Raw genomic sequence first — 17,963 nt, 5'->3', positions numbered from 1 at the left:
TGGACTCCTCATGCTCAACAGAGACTTTATGCCTTTACTTGAGTAATCCCATTGATGCATGGGCAGCATCAAGGATCTGCAGCCATGGGAGACATTAGAAGAAATTGAAGAAAGGAAGGGGAGGAGAGGAAAGAGGGGATACAAGGGGAAAACTCACATTCACTTTAATTTAAATTCAACAACTGCCTACAACATGGCTTTCACACATTATTTATAAGAAAGCCTCTAAACACATGAAATTTCACATATACCCCTAAAATTGCATTACATTACAAACATAACCCCGGATACAGAAATATTACAAACAAGCCCTTGGATGCACATAAGACTATCTTGATTAAGCTAAACACATCTACTAACTAAACCCAACAATCCTTGGTCCAATTCTTCTTAAGTATTCTCCAACAGGGATCTTCCCACGGTCTTGCTTGTCCTACATCAACTGTCCCCAAGTTAGAAAAAAATCAATCTCAAATTTTGAAATGCCGGAGGATCAGAAGTAAGAAGCAAACTTGGACTCCTTGAATGCCAGCACTTGAGTGATACAAGAAACCATGTTCCATTGAGAGCATCATAGTCCTTAATTGAGAATTGGCATCAATGAAGTCATTGGGGATGATTTACAATAAGATAAGATTATTTGAAAGACTTTGGATGTCTTCAAACACATTCATTTCCTTGCTTGCAGTGTCTTCAAGTTGAGTAACTCTAGTAGATTCTTGTTTTGATTGATTGGTAGAGCAGGCTTTAAAATGATTTTCTTTCCATTATAAAGGAAGACAAATGTGTTCTCAAATCCTTGAGTCACACCCAAATTATCTATCCAAGAAGAACCATGGAGTACATGGTCAGTATTCATGGGTATGATGCAACACCAAACATTATCAAAATAGTCACCCATTTGGATAGGAACCAAACATCTTTCACAAACATATAAGGTAGTGTTATCAAGCCAAAATGTCACAAGGCTTTGGATGGGGTTCCGGATGAAGTTGCATGCGAATGATCCCGTTTCTAGGAACACATTCATAGGAAATCTTCCATCACAAATGAATTTGCATAACTTTTTCGCATACTTAAAAAAGGTATGAAATCGATATTATGCTCAGAGTATGACAGAAGCCTTTCATTTTTCCAGTAAGTGATCACCATGTTACTGGATTTGTTTATATATACTGTAACTATACATCACCAAAAAGCCCCAACACGATTCACTCACAAACCTGGCTCCTAATTTCGCAAGAACCTCCTTCAAGTCATATGTAGTCTTAATTGTTGTGCTGAAATGTGACCAAATTCACAAAGTAAACAACACAATGATGCAAACTGATTTGTTATTGCTGGCAGTGACAAATCCACTCTAAAGTGCTGATGGTACACTAATTCTTCGATTTCTAGTTTTTTGTGCCAAATTATTGCACTTACTTGCACAATATCAATTTTGGAGCCAAAATATCATGCTGCAAATCAAAATCTTAGGAGAAAACATCAATTTCTTGTGGCTGGAACCAATTTCTTGTGATCTGGAAGTTGCAGAAGATTCTGGCAAGTATTCTCACGCGGTAGTGGTGTGTGGGATGCATGAGTTTCTGGCGGTGACTTTCTGGCGATGATTCTTGGGACGAAGGGAGATCAAGGGAAGGGAGTACAGTGATAGTGGTGGTGTGATGAGAAAATTACAGGATGCCGGGGATTTCGAAGGGCTGTCAACTGGTCAGCTTTCTGCTGGCGCATTGGGATTTTCCGGTGATTGGATTGAAATTGTAGGGGAAGGGGGGTCAGGGTGTTGTGTCTTCGATGGCGTGGGTGGTGTTGCAGGATGGTCACTGGAAAGTGGTGTTGAGATTTGGGACATGGCTGGAATTTGTTCAGAAACAGCTTTCCTGTTTTTTTGTTTTTTTTTGCTTTTTTAGTAATAGTGAAATTTCAGAACAGAGATTGGGTGATGATAGACTAACAGAGGGAGAGATTAATGGAGAAGGAGAAGAAGAAGAAGAAGAACAGAGATTGAAGTTGGGCTCTGATACCAAATGATGCAGGGGCAGCATCAGTGGTTTGCAACCTTGGGAGAGTTAAGAAGAAATTGAAGAGTGGAAGAAAAGGGAAGGGAGGAGAGAGGAGATACAAGGGGAAAACTTACGTTGAGGAGATGCTAGGGGAAAACTTACATTGAGGAGATGCAAGGGGAAAACTCATTTTCACTTTAGGTCAAATTTAACAACTGCCTACAACATGGCTTTCTCACACTATTTATAGGAAAACCTCTGAACACATGAAATTTCACATATACCCATAAAGCTACATTATACAAACATACCCCTAGATACACAAATATAACAAACAAGCCCCTAAATACACATAATACTATCTTAATTAAGCTAAACACAATAACTACTAACTAAACCCAGCAATACTCTATCCAATTCTTCTTAAGTATTCTCCGACCACGATCTTCCCAAGGTCTTGCTTCTTGTCTTATATCACTCATTCAGAAGGACTGCTTGAGTAATCCCTCTAATCCAATGTTCTTGACAGCCAAGATCAAGCTGGTCCAAGTTTTATTCACAAACATTGCAATGAGGGTTCCTCACTGTCACACGGACTTCTCATGCTCAACAGAGACTTTATGCCTTTACTTGGTTTCTTCATGCAATTGAAGCTAGAGACGCACCCTCAACAAATGCAATGTGATGATAGCCTCTCAAGGACACAAATTCTTTACATGAAGAAACTTAAAAAATAGCATCTCAAATTAGGTTAATGAGTTGGTAAAAGAGATTACTCGTTCCGAATTTTGATTTTCAAATGCAATGGTTCAAGTATGAATATTGTGTAGTAGTATAAACAACTGTTGATTATTATGAGACCTGTTCTTTCAATTGAATGAATTAGTTATAATAAGAATCCTGAATGGAGTCATTTCCTCCTGGTTTAAAAAAACACACACTGAATTGTTATATAGATATGTTGTCGTCTTGTAATTGATTCACATCTCCTCTAATGCAGATCCTACATGTATCTGAGGTGGAAGTAAGAGAAACCAAAATGATGGGATCCACTCCAATCATCATTTTAGCGGTCAGCATTCTTTTCAACTTTTTTGCCACAAGTTACTATTGTAGAGAAAATATGCTGTTACTGATGGCTTTTTACCCTGTGAATTTTTATAGTTCCAAACGCAGCAGGTCTACTGTATACGTGATAAAAATGGTTCAGTAAGAGAGGGGGGAAAAGTAAGTGCTGAATTTTCTTTGTTTTATTTACTGCATAAGGGGAAAGAAATAATGAAAGAAATAATGATAGGACACTTGATGTCACTATTATTGTGCCTATAATTAATGCCCATGGTTCAGGTAGTGTTTCAATTATTTAGTTTACTGTTTTTATCTAATGGTACAGTTTATGTTGGATGCCAACTTGAACAAGTTGAATCTTGGATCTGAATCCCTAACAACCCAACACCTCCCCCCTCCCTGGCTAGTAGAATCAAGAATCAAAAAGGGAACAGAATTGAGGCTGGAATTTGATTGCTGTGTTTGGATGCACATGCAAAATGATGATCAAAATGACAATTCTTATTTATTTTCATGCTTGGTTTGCTTGATTAAAGAATAGAATAAAAACAAGGCATTTTCTCAAACTTTCTCTGGACCAAAAGTATTTATATTCAAAATATTTAAAAGCTTATACTAGCAAAAAAACTCCAATTAGCCCAATGTTTTTAAAGTATTGTACTACATCATGCTTGTATAAAGAAATTTGAAATTATAATTAACTTTAGAAATTAATCTTTTTCAAAGATATTTTGTTAGAAAAATGGCATCTTCTGATAAAATTGGGCATATTTCCTGCCAAAAAACTAAGTCTTTTTTTTATAAAAAAATTTTATCGCAAAAGATATATGTTAAGATAGAGAAGAGTCAGTTGCAATCTTAGAGAGAGGACAAGAGACCCTTATGGTAGAAAAACGTATGAAAACAAGACAAAAAACAAATAAGGAAAAAAAAAAAAAAAACTAAACTAAGTAATTAGCAGATCAATAAAACCTCTCTTTAATCCCTTTCCTTTGTAATTGATAGAGCTCTATAAACTTACCAGTTTCTGCTGACCTTCAGTCGCTTTTCTTTTAGCCCTGTTCAATCGAACTTCCTTCCCTCCAGGGTCACCCAGCCACAATACCATATCATCTGGAAGTTTTTGAGCACCAAATCCTGCGCTATCCTCATTTGCAGGAGTAGGTAATAACTGTCCCATGTTGATTAGTCACTGCCAAGTTTACACCCTGGTCCTTCCCTAAAAGATAGCTATATCCTCTCAACCTTCTATTAGAGGAGGCATATAAGAAATATCCTAAAGTGCGACAGAATATTTGGCAACATAATCATTTTTTTTTTGGGTGAATTTCATCCAACAATAGTCCAATATGACATGCAAAATTACTATCATGCTCACTGTCCTCTTCTGAGATATTCCTCTATTTCGTTGTTCGTTCAAAGATTAAATGAGCAAAGAGTGTGATTGGACAATAGGGGATAAGGTTGATGCAAACATTGTTTGGAATAATATGACAAATTCTATTGTAAGGATAGTGAAAGAGGTTTTAGGTAAGTTCAAAGGAAGATACTTGGGTAGTAAAGAAAGTTGGTGGTGGGTGGGATGAATAAGTCCAAAAAAAAAAAAATGCTAAGACAAAAAGAAATTGGTATAAAATATGGCAAAATTGTAGGAATATAGAAAATCTTGAAAAATATAAAGAAACGAGAAAAAATGCAAAAAAACTATCAATGAAGTTAAACATAACATAGAACTTATAACACTTTATATACTAAATTAGATACAAAAGAAGGAGAAAAAGAAATTTATAGACTTGCTAGAGCTAGAGAAAGAAAATGCAAATATTTAGGTAATGTAAAATGTATAAAGGCTGAGAATTGTGAAGTCTTAATTAGATAAGAAGACATAAAAGAGAGGTAGCGAAGATACTTTGATAATTTGTTTAATGAAAATCAAATTAAAAGATTGAACTTGGAAGTGACAAATGAAGAGAGGATTAAAAATAGGAGATTTGTTCGCAAAATTAGAATCCTTAATACTAAGATGACATTAAAAAAGATGAAAAGTGGAAAATCTATAGGATCAGATAAAATACCAATTGAAGTTTTGAAATGTTTAGGGATAAAGGAATTATTTGGTTAACTAATCTATTCAACAATATTATAAAAACCAAGAAAATTCCAGAATGGAGGAAAAGTACGTTAGTACCTTTGTATACAAACAAAGGTGATATTCAAAATTGCAATAATAATTGCAGAATTAAGATTATCTATGATGAAATTATGGGAAAGGGTAATTGAACACAAAATAAAATTAGAAATGAAGATTTCAAAAAATCAATTTGGTTTTATGCGTGGGTGATCAACAATGGAAGCTATTTATCTTTTAAGAAGTTTAATGGAAAAATTTAGGGAAAAGAAGGACTTGCATATGGTTTTTATTGACTTAGAGAAAGCTTATGATAGAGTACCTAGGGAAGTACTTTGGTGGGTATTAGAAAAGAAGGGAGTTTGCAGTAGATATACGGAGGTCATTAAGAATATGTATGATAGAGTAGTGACTAGTGTTGAGACTGGAGGAGGAGATTCTAGAGAGTTTCCAATAACAGTAGGTGTACATCAAGATTCGTCTTTGAGACCTTATCTTTTTTACTTTAGTAATTGATGAAATTATTAGGAATATTCAGAATGAGACCCCCTGATGTATGTTGTTAGCGGATGATATCATGTTGATTGATGATAGTAGGAGCATAGTGGAGTCTAAACTGGAACTTTGGAGAGCCACATTAGAGTCTAAAAGGTTTAGGATAAGTAGGAATAAGACAAAATATATGAAATGTAATTTCAGTAAGGTAAGGAGTAGCAAAGAGAGAAAATTAAACTAGGTAATCAAGAGATTAATAGTACTAATAGAGTTAGATATCTTGGATCTATTATGCAAGGTGAAGGGGAAATTGAAGATGTACATAGAATTAAGACAGGTTGGGCAAAATGGAGGAGTGCGTCAAGTGTGTTGTGTGATCGTAAAATACCCTTAAAATTAAAAGAAAAGTTTTATAAGATGGTTATAAGGCCAGCTGTGCTTTATGGTTTAGAATGCTAGGCAAATAAGAAAGAACATGTACAAAAAATGAAAAGAGATGCGTGTGTTAAGGTGGATGAGTGGTTTAACATTAAAAGATAAAATAAACATATGCACAATAATTTAGGCATAGCACCGGTTGAAAACAAGATAAGGGAGGGGCGACTTAGATGGTTTGGGCATTTGAAACGCAGACCTAGTAGTGCACTGTGAGGAGGAGTGAGTTAGTTATGGTTTCTAGCATGAAAAGAGGTAGGGGTAGACCTAAAATAACTTGGAATGAGGTAGCGAGGAAGGATTTAATAGCCCATTAATCTAATGGAGGAAAATGCTCTGAATCGGGTGAATTGGCGGAGGAGGATTCATGTAGCTGATCCCACCTAGTGCGACCTTAAGGCTTGTTGTTGTTGTTGTAAGAAAAGAAGATATATCAAGAAATAAACCAGAGAGAAGATTACAACCTAGGCGAGGGCAGGAAGTCCTCAATAAAAAAAAAAAAAAAGGGAAAAAATGTAATTCAATAAAAACTAACAAGAATTAGCCTAGATAACCTCTTAAAACCCTTTCCACTATAGTTCACTGAGCACTTCAAATGTTGTAGTTCTCTCTTGTGCTTCACCTTATTTCTACCACCATCAAGACAAACTTCATTTGCCCTGGGATCAGACCATGAACAGTAAACCCATCTTATCCATCAAATTTTGAGCTTCTAAATGCTTCCCAGTAATCTTGTCCACAAGGGTGGGAGGAATTCCATCCTTACACAATTTCTCTTTCAAAATTCCTCATCCTAAAAAATAGAAACCCCCTCCAATCCATCCTATGGAGATGGCAACACATATGATATATCCCCTGGTAAATCTGACAAGTCAGACACATATCCGTAGTGTTCTTGAATCTCATCCAAAAGCGACCTCCCATCACTTTCAAACTATCTGTATCACTGTCACTGTCATTATCTGAAGCATCTGTCCATTTCTCCTCACCTTTGTTAACCCTTCTTGTTGCACCCTTCTTAACAGTTGGATCGTCCACAATACATAAATTACCCTCTGTATCTCCCCTTAAAAATTTTCTTGTTACTCCACTCGAATGATCTCATTTCAATTCCCATCTGTACCACCTTTGGACGAGTACAAACCTTGTGCCCCCTAAACTTAACTGAGTTGATTTCCTTACCAGCAGTTTTTCATCCCAAAACATCAATTTTATCTTGATTCTTGTTCCCCCAACACCCCCCGCCCTCCGCGGGGAACCCAAATATCCCCCCTCTTTTTCCTCAGCATGATTTCCTCCGTTGCCTAAGTCAGACTTGGAGCAGCTCTGAGATTTCTCTAACATAAAACTTTCCTGCATCATTATTTTTAAAAAAATTTCCTCCCCACTTGTTTGAATTTGTAATATACTAATATTATTAAGCACACAATACTAATATTTCCCCACGTTCCTTGCTGATCAATGCTTATACACTCATACCCACAGAGTTTTTTCTTTTAATAATTGTTTGAATTTGTAATATACTAATATTATTAAGCACACAATACTAATATTTCCCCACGTTCCTTGCTGATCAATGCTTATACACTCATACCCACAGTTTTTTCTTTTGATAATTTTTCCACTGTTGTCTCCCCCCCTGAAATGTCCATCTCCTCTTGGTGCAAACTATTACCAAAACATTTCTCATTCTGGTCTCCAACTGATTGCAGCTCCTGCTCTGCCTGAGAATTTCCCCCAACTACTCCATCAACCCCAGGCAATCAGCCCTGATCCTTATACTTGCGCCTTTGGGATTTGGTATTGCAATGAGAAGACTTTAGGCCTCTCTGCTACTTGAAACACCACAAATAAAACACCTTGGTTCTTATTAGAAAGCTAATCAGCTGCATGGGCTATTGCACCTGCTGCCTTGGTTGTTTCAGCAATGTTGAGATTATGATTTTGTTCAATCGATAGGCCTAGTTGGGAAAAAAAAAAGAACTCTTCATTCTTTCCAAAGAATCCCTTTACTCTTACTAGGAAGTTTATCAACCTCATGGGCTATTGTACCTGCCTCCTGGGTTGTCAGCAGTGTTGAGATTATGGGCCTGTTCAATAGATAGGCCCATCTGGTGTAAAAAGAACTCTCCACTCCTTCCAAATAATGCTCTAGATTTGGCCATTATTACCCTGAATATAGGCCTGTTTGAGTGACTGGCCCAACTTAGATAAAGAACTTCCTTGCAGCCCCTTCAGTACTACTAGTCACCTTGACTGTAGGGATCATCTTCTCTGAATGTGTACTCATGGCTTCCAGAAATGAATGCTCAGGTTCCTTCAATTGTAACTCACCTCCACAACAAGAACTGGTCTGACGTTTCCCCGCCATCACACATGACTCCATAATTGATCATGTCATTTACATCCTTCTCCCACCTTGACTCTAGGAATCATCTTCTCTGAATGCGTACTCATGGCTTCCAGAAATGAATGCTCAGGTTCCTTCAATTGTAACTCACCTCCACAACAAGAACTGGTCTGACGTTTCCCCGCCATCACACATGACTCCATAATTGATCATGTCATTTACATCCTTCTCCCACCTTTGCCACTTAATCAAGGACGAAGATCTCTAGCCAACTTGCAAAACCTCTTCACAAAATTTTGCAAACCATCACCTTTTGAGCTGCATGGGATGAACTCTGAAAATCTCCTTCCCTTCTCCCATCTCATTTAAACGATTCGCCATTCAGTACCACACACTAATGCTATGAAAACCTCATTGCAAGAGGCGAAAGATTGACAAGCATTTGGAAAACCACTTAGCAGCCACTTGGAAATCTTGCCCACCTGTTGCATGAGTGATTGTATTTGAAGATGAACAGAGAAGGACTCTGCCCAAGTCCAATCTCTCTAGGACTCTACAACCTTCAAATAGGAAAAACTTCAAATAATGACGATGAAGAAACATATGCGAGGGTCAAAAAGGACGATGAGCTAGATGGAGTTGAGAAAAAGGAGTTTGGGAATGATGATGGGGAGAGGGGATTGAGATTCACCTTAATCTTTGGATGGGTCTGATCTAAGTGAACTGCCTCAAAAAGATATCAAGAGCATGTTTGGTTTAGGCTCCTCGTGATGGGATGTTGGAGGCTGTTGAGAAGCTTCAGAAGGGATAGAATATGGGTGTTGTGAATGTTTTTAGGTAGATTTGGAATAATTGGTACTTGCGAAAAATAATCTGGAAATGGAATAGTGATTCCCATGGGTGGGGTGGAATTGCAATTCTGTTAATTAAGAAATCTGTATTAGTCTGGACCCCATTTGAAGTAATCAAAATACATTGTGGCTCTCAAGGATTTAAATTTACTGGTGGTCATATTGGCAGTTTTATATCTTCCTTTATTATGAATGAGTTTATTTGTTGCATCATATATTGTCAAATATATTTGTTCAACTCTTAAAAGTGTAAATTTGCTTTTTAATTTTTTATACACATGAGAATATATTGGTAATTTAACGTAAGTGTGATTACATTACCTACTTCCTCGCATAAAATAAACATTGGAATGGAATTGACCTGGTATTCTAGACTAGATTCCTTGTGTATCCAAATATTGGATTCACTTTGTTCATTCCAGTCCTGTTTTGATGCCTTGTTTTGTTTGCACATCAATTCTGTTCGGTGAACCAACACATTTAACAAAATCACGTCTGGGATCTGATTTTCCAACCATGATTTCAGCCGTCCAAATGACGGCATGTATGGTATGAAATTTCCTAGGCACAATGGCCCAGATCTATTGTGCATGCTCACTTTTATCCTTACTGCTTTTGTAGATGTGCACTACATTGCTGATTTTAATGCAGACCATATTCAAACCCCTTTCTATCATTTGTAATAAACCCAATTCCGAAGGGCATACCACTCTATTTTTAAATGTCGTTAACCTAATGTTTTTGATTTGATTTGATTTTTTTAACAATTTGAGGAATATTGTATCATTATAAGGCATTTAGAACTATACAATGATAAGCAAAAGGACCTCACAGCTTTTATTTTGCTTTCCTTTCAAACAAAGTCCTACTCCTACCAAGCTTGAACCTCTTGCCAACTTGGAGCAAACCCAACTGATACACTAATCACCTCATTTTACCCACCTTTTTGTACCCAGGAGAGGGGCCTTGGATGTGTTTGATATGGGGGACATGGCATGACTTACTTGTAACAGGATGATGCCACATTACACCCCGTGGGTGGGTTTGAATTTCACCATCCCTTCCTCACCCAGTTCCCTTTTGTTTTTTTGTTTTTTGTTTTGTTTTATTATGTTTTTTTTTGTTTGGTTTTCTTCTCTCTTTAATGGTAGCTTTTGTTGAGTGAACTTATTATCCTGTTATTCCAGTTGTCTGCTAATCTAACTTCTTTTTGGTGAATATTGCATAACAGGATACCATCCACACTGTATACTATGCATGGGCTATGCAACAAATGGATGAAGATGGGGGAGCTGCCATCCCAGTCTGGAGGCTAAGAGAGATGCAACAACTTGGCATCCAAGCCCTCATTTAATTTTTGTGTTTTCTCAGCTTATGGACGTTAGTCATCTCTGGATTTTGTTTTTTTTCACTGCCAGGGAATTTTTTGAGTAGGTATTATTAATTTATTTTTGTCAAGTAAAATATTGACATTGTACAAGTTAATTAAATTTAAATGTTCTGCACCTATACGTAGGGTGGAATTGTAACAGAGCTGGAAGAACTTCCCTCCATCAGAAAAATAGTAAATGATAGAAGAGCCATTGTTCCTTTAACTACTTAGCCTACTCATATTTTAGTTTCATTCTGCCATTGATTTTTCAGTTTGAAATTGAGCAATACTGGTTCTAAGCCATCTGGTGATTGATCAGCAGTTTGATGTGCTTTTCTTGTGTTATTCTTGATAACCCAGCGCGAGTGCCCATGTGCATAAGAAGTTCCTTTGATACCATCTTTGCGAAGAATCGCCGTTTTCAATGTGTGGATAATGCTCTCATTGAGTGCATTGGGATGGGTTTTATTGTATGTACACTTTGGAGGGTTGAGCAGAATCAGACTTTGCCAACAAATCCAAATTTGGTTTCTTATTCGAGTACAAATTGATGACAAGTTGGCCTGTTGTTTTCCGTTGTTCCCCAGATTCTTGTTCTGCTCGCTTGCTATTCCGACTGCTACAATTTTTTTCTTTCGGAGAGGTCAAAAGGATATACTCATTGGAACAAAAAGATTGCTGTAGCATACAAAGCGAAGCTACATGGAATTTTGGCAAGCCGAAGCAATAAAGAAAGAGCTGAGTTGCAAGGAGGATTACAACTCATATACAAGCACTATGTGTTTTTGAAAGCTTTTGAAAAGATGACATAATGGTTTGAGTTGTACTTAAAAAGCCACTTCAATTCCCTTCCAAATTTCTTAGCGAGTATGATGTGCTCGAATTGCCCTTCCTTTATACCACAGCCAATTCATCACTAGGAACCCTCAAAAGACTCGCTAGCTTTCCTAGCTGATCGCTGGGGCTCTCTTAAGAAAGGGCATTTCTCAACGGAAATAACAGCCAATCATCTAGGATGCCCTCGCTCTATGGTTGACAGAGGATTTGGATTTGGCATTCCGTGAATTTAGAAGAGATGTAATATAAAAGTGTAGTGAATATTGTTCAAATTTATTCAAATTCAAGTTTAATACTCAAAATTCATGCTCATAAATATAAATATAGCCTTTGAATGATTTAAAATTTTTCAATAGAAGCTGCAGTCCCTAGATTAGTTAACCTTGAGGCCCATGAACTTGCTACGAGGGCTAGGTTTTCAGGTAAGGTGTCCTAGACCAAGAGTCAAATTCTCTGGAAGTCAAAAACCTCCTCTTAGTCTCCCTTCCTATATTTGTTCTTTTTGTGTGCTAGTTCCTTTCTTGTTATTTCTGCTTTGTTTTTGTTAGTGGTTTGTTTTTTTATTTTTGTTTAGTCATTTTGTTTTATTTAGTCAAAAAAAAAAAAAAAAAAGTGAAGAAAAATAACATATATGGCAAATCAATGAATAAAATTTTGATTTTATATGTGATTAAATTTTTTTTTTTCTAGACTCCTCCTTGTTCTGTTGTCTCTCCTTTATTCTTCCTTTTTTCCTCCTCCCCTCTCTGGTTCTCTTTCTGATTTTGAGTCATAATTCTTGTCCTACATCAATTTGGTATTGGATTAATTACTCTCTTGAATCAAAAAGAAAAAGAACCAGCCCAAAGAACTGCCACGTCTTGGCAACGACAATTTGCGATTCCTCTCACTGTGAACCTCCCAATATGATGTGAAGTTTCTCACCGTCGCATCTATTCTTGTTGTTGCGCGCCCCATCCATCAAGCTTCAAGTCTTCAAATTTGCTAAGGGAAATAATTTCCATTTCTCAAGGTGTACTTTAAGAGGATCATTTTTGATTCAACACAAGCTAAAATGGTGGATCAAATTCTTGAAAGTTCTTTGGTAGTAATGGAGAGATCTATTGGATGTAGCTTTTGAGATATTTTATCAAGTTCTCTCAAAAACCAACAATTAATCGAATTCATCTTTCATTTTTCATCTACTTATTCAAATTGCTTCCCCCACCCCCCCCCCCCCTTACTTCACTTCTAAAAGTTTCTTTTCTTTTTGCTTCTACTTCTACATGTTTCTTTTCTTTTCTCTTTCTTCTCTTTCATTTTTCTCTATTTTGTTCTTTCCTTTTTAGTTTTGTTTTCTCACCAACCAAACAGATCCCCTCTCTGAACTTCCTTTCTTTTCTCCCAAAGACCAAACAAGTTCAAGGATTCTTATTTCTTCAGCCTAAAATCATGAAGAAGTAAAAAATATTTTGAATCTTGAATTTAGATTAAAGAATTCTCGCAATCCCTCATTGTTTAAATATTCTTCGATTGATTTTTGTTCGCAACATCAAATTTCCTGTGGCAAAGGGTACATATTGTAGTATTTTCCAAACGGTTGTCTTAGTTTCAGTTATCGGTGAGATCTTTTTGATGGGTGGAGAGGAGCACTCAGTCACTGGCTGTGACTGAAACTCAGTGAGGATAAATACCAAACAAGTATATTTCAATCTGAAAATAATACAGAGGAATTAAAATCTCTCTCACGGCTCACTGGCTAATCTCTCTCACACACCACATTTTGCTCACATTTACTCACACACAACTCAGCTATTTATAGTAATTATAGAAATCAAATAATCAACAATGGTGGGTGCAAATCTTCAATAGCGGTGGGCTGGTAGGTGGAGTAGGTTGCCTGCAAATCTCCAATGTCCACAACGGTGGGCTGCCGGTCTTCAATGGAGGTGGGCTGCCGGTCTTCAAGTTTAATCTTCAACATCCCCCCTTAAACTTGACTCTCCTAATTTTGTCATTCCGAGCATTGTCTTCAGTCTTGCAAAAATATCATGTCTGAGTGGTTTTGTGAAAATGTCAGCAATCTGATCATACGTTCTGCAAGATATCAATTCCACTTCTTTATTTTTGACATGCTCCCTGATAAAATGATACCGAGTATCAATATGTTTACTTCTTTCATGGTAAACTGGATTTTTCGCAAGTGCAATCGCTGATCGGTTGTCGATGTAAACTTCTGTGGGATTACCTTCAAGAAATCCCAGATACTTCAGTACATTCCTAATCCATATACCATGACAAACAGCTGAGCTAGCAGCAACATACTCAGCTTCACATGATGATAGCGTTACGATGGGTTGCTTCTTCGAAGACCATGTAAACGCTGTATCTCCCATGAAAAATGTGAATCCAGTTGTGCTTTTTCTTTCATCAAGATCTCTTCCCCAATCGCTATCTGAATAGCCAATAAGTCTGCAATTACCTCTTGATGAATAAAACATACCATCAGTGATGGTACCTTTGACATATCGAAGTATTCTTTTCGCTGCATTCAGGTGGGACTGGTCAGGAGTCTCCATGTACCTGCTGACAAGTCCAACTCCGTAGAGTATATCTGGTCTGGTGCACGTCAAATACCTCAAGCTTCCAACCAGACTCTTAAAATATGTGGGGTCAACATCTCCTTGCTCATTCTTTCTCAACTCCAATCCTGTTTCAACTGGAGTTGTCACTGGGTTGCATTTGTCCATCCCAAACTTCTTCAATACTTCTTTTGCATAGTGGCTCTGGGAGATAAAAATTCCTTTCTCGCTTTGCATGACTTCTATGCCAAGAAAATGAGCCATCTGGCCAATATCTGTCATTTCGAATTCTTTGACCATGCTCCTTTTGAAAGCGGCAAACATCTCTGGATTGTTGCCGGTGAAGATCAGATCATCAACATATAGGCAGGCTATGAGCATGCTTCCATCTGTCTCCATCTTTATATATAGCGCATGCTCGTAGGGACACTTCTCAAATCCATTCTTCTGGAAGTAGTCATCAATCCTCATGTTCCACGCACGAGGTGCTTGCTTCAAGCCATAGAGTGCTTTCTTCAACTTGTACACTCTATCTTCTTTGCCCTTCTTTACATATCCAGGTGGTTGATCGATATAAATCTCTTCTTCCAGAAAACCGTTCAGAAAAGCTGATTTCACGTCTAGCTGGTAAATCTTCCATCTATTTTGTGCTGAAAGTGAAATAAGTAATCTGATGGTTTCAAGTCTAGCAACCGGGGCAAAGATTTCTCCATAATCAATCCCTTCTTTTTGCTTGTAGCCTTTGGCGACAAGTCTTGCTTTATATCTTTGAACTTCTCCTTGAGCATTCTTTTTGGTCTTGTAGACCCATTTCACACCAATGGTTTTGCGGCCCTTCGGGAGATTTGTCAACTCCCAAGTTTTGTTCTTCTCGATGGATTGAATCTCCTCATCCATCGCTTTTCTCCATTTGTCTTCTTCGTTAGCTTCCTCAAAGCTAACCGGGTCGCTGGTTAACAATAGACAGTAAAGAGTAACATACTCTTCAATTGGTTCTGTAGTTTCATATAGGTCGGCTAGATTTCGAGCTCCTCTAGGTCTCATGTCTGAGATTTCACGCTCAATTGGTGATGGAGCTTCATTCCTCTGTGGTGAACCATGTGGAGGTGTCTGCAGCTCAGGAATTTGTGGCTCGATAGCCACTTCTCTTGTCTGTGTAGGTTCTTCTCCTTCAAGTGTCAATTCCGCATCTTTGGAACATTCAACCTGGTCCCATTTCCAGGATTCATTTTCTTCAAAGATGACATCCCGACTGTGAAAGACTTTCTTGTTGATGGGATTGTAGAGTCGATATCCCATGGTGCTGTCACCGTATCCTACAAGGATACACTTCTCTCCTTTATCATCCAGCTTTGTCCTTCTTGCTTCTGGGATCTTGGCGTAGGCTATGGAGCCAAACACCCTCAGATGACTCACACTGGGCTTGTGAGTACTCCAGGCTTCATATGGTGTCTTTGTATCAAGACTCTTCGTCGGACACCTATTTAGCAGATAGATTGCACATAACACTGCTTCTGCCCAAAAACTCTTGGGCACATTTTTATCCTTTAACATGCTTCTAGCCATGTTAAGGATTGTGCGGTTCTTCCTTTCAGCTACACCATTCAACTGGGGAGTGTATGATGGTGTGAACTGTTTCTGAATTCCTTGTTGTCTAAGGAATTCCAGGAAAGCTTCGTCTTTGTACTCTCCTCCTTGGTCTGACCGGAGTGACTTGATGCGGAAGCCACTTTGTTTCTCCACAAGAGTTTTGAACTCTTTGAACTTATCGAATACCTCTGACTTCCTTTTCAAGAAGTAGACCCAGGTCTTCCTGCTGTAGTCGTCGATGAAGGTGAGGAAGTATCGATTCTGTCCATTCGAAAATGGTCTTAATGGACCACACACATCTGTGTGTATTAGCTGGAGCGGCATGGTTGATCTCCAGTCGGCTTGCTTTCCAAAGCTGTTTCTATGTTGCTTGCTCAAAATACAGCTTTCGCATATCACATTTGGATGATGGATATTGGGTAAGCCCTTAACCATCTTCTTGCTTCCCAATTGTTTCAAACTTTCAAAGTTTAGATGCCCATACCTTAGATGCCATAGCCAGTCTTTGTCTTTGATGATAGCGCTCAAACACCTTGGCGTATCATGTTGGATGGCGAGCGGAAACATTCGATTCTTTGCCATTTGAACTCGAGTAACAAGCTTTCCTCGAGCATCTATTATCACCATCTGCTTATCACTGAGGCTAATTCGATAGCCTCTCTCCACGAGCTGTCCGAGACTAAGTATATTAGTCTTCATGGCTGGCACATAGTAGACGTTGGAGATGTAAGCATGATCTCCGGACTTTTGTTTGATCAAAACATCTCCTCTCCCTTGGACTGAGATTTTTGAATCATCTCCGAAAGAGATCTCCCCCTGAACTTTCTCATCAAGTTCAAAGAATAGGTTCTTTCTGCCAGTCATATGATTGCTGGCTCCAGAATCAAGGTACCAAACACTCTGGTCCTGAGGAGTTGCATTGTGTGCCATCAGCATCAATGACTCTCCATTTGCATGATCTGTTTCGGCAAGGTTGGCCTCCTCGCTAACCTTTTCTTGTTGTCGTCCCCAACACTCATTACTATAGTGCCCATACTTATGACAATTATAGCATTGAATGTTTCTTTTATCTTCATTCAAACGATTTTTGTATCCTCCCCTTCTTCCTTGTCCTCTGCCTTGTGGGACATAGCTCTGTTGATTTCGTCCTCCTCTAGTGGGACCTCTTCTGCCTCTGCCACCTTCTCTGGAGTTAAAATTTCCAGAATTTCTTCCACGAGATCCTCGGTCTCGTCCTCTTCCTTGTTGTGACGTCCCCCCTTTGTCGTATCTATCTGTAGTGAGGGACAACTTCGTTTGGAGAGCTTGCTCCAGTGCTTTATCATCACTTCTTCTATTGACTTTTTGCTCATGGGCTTGGAGTGAGCCCACAAGTTCTTCTACAGACATTGTTTCCAAGTCTTTTGTCTCCTCTAGGGTCACAGCTATATAATCATATTTTGGATCTAAAGATCGCAAAATTTTTTCACAAATTCTCTCGTCATTGAGAATTTCTCCATTTCTTCTTAATTGATTTGATACTACCATTACTCGTGTATAGTAGTCTGAAATGGATTCAGTAGACTTCATTATGAGAGATTCGAACTCACCTCGCAATGTCTGAAGACGAATCTTTTTTACTTTATCTGCACCTTTGTGTGTTCGATGGAGAGAGTCCCAGACTTCTTTAGATGTCTTCGCGGAGGCAATGATTTCGAACGTGGCCTCATCAAGGCCTTGGTAGATTATGGATTTTGCCTTGCAATCTTTCTTTCGATCGGCTCGCAAGGTCGTTCTTTGAGCTTCGGGCATAGCTGCTTCGGCTTCTTTTGATGTGCTTTCTCTGTACCCATCTTCAACGATATCCATGACATCCTGAGAACCTAGAAGGGCTCTCATTTGAATCGACCAGTTGTCATAATTCTCTCGGGTCAATTTTGGAATGACCGATTGAATAGTACCGTTAGCCATCGAATTCAATATATAAGAAACAGAGAAATGGGGGCTGATTTTGGTAAATCTAATGAAACCAATAAATTCAGAAGATTGAAAAACCTTAAGAACCGGTTTTGGTTTGCAAAGAACCGGTCTAAAAATCACCGAACCGGCTATAGGAAAATTCTGGTGAATTTTTGAACTAACCGGTTTAACTTAACGGCCACTTAAACGGCGTTAACCCCTCCGTTAGGCCACGTGGCGCTTTCTGGGCGCGCCGCGTGTCGGCGCTTAGGAGCGGGTCGGAGGCGGGTCGGACCTCGTTCACGGATCCGGGTTACGGGTTTGGAACGCGG

At 38.4% G+C, this 17,963-nt stretch overlaps 1 protein-coding gene across 2 annotated transcripts in view; it reads left to right on the top strand.

Moving 5' to 3' along the window:
* LOC131156170 (mitochondrial import inner membrane translocase subunit TIM44-2-like) overlaps nt 1-10,928 on the top strand; it is a 47,756-nt gene extending 36,828 nt beyond the window's left edge. For both annotated transcript variants that reach the window (XM_058109633.1, XM_058109634.1), the window contains 3 exons: nt 3,007-3,078; nt 3,171-3,233; nt 10,565-10,928. In XM_058109633.1, coding sequence (XP_057965616.1) covers nt 3,007-3,078; nt 3,171-3,233; nt 10,565-10,687 — 258 coding nt within the window. In that variant the 3' untranslated portion in view covers nt 10,688-10,928. The remainder of the gene's footprint in view (nt 1-3,006; nt 3,079-3,170; nt 3,234-10,564) is intronic.
* Nucleotides 10,929-17,963: the final 7,035 nt, after the last annotated feature.

This window comes from Malania oleifera, chromosome 5 (genome assembly GCF_029873635.1).
Source record: "Malania oleifera isolate guangnan ecotype guangnan chromosome 5, ASM2987363v1, whole genome shotgun sequence".
Classification (NCBI taxonomy): Eukaryota; Viridiplantae; Streptophyta; class Magnoliopsida; order Santalales; family Ximeniaceae; genus Malania; species Malania oleifera.
This window is presented reverse-complemented; position numbering and strand designations above follow the sequence as displayed.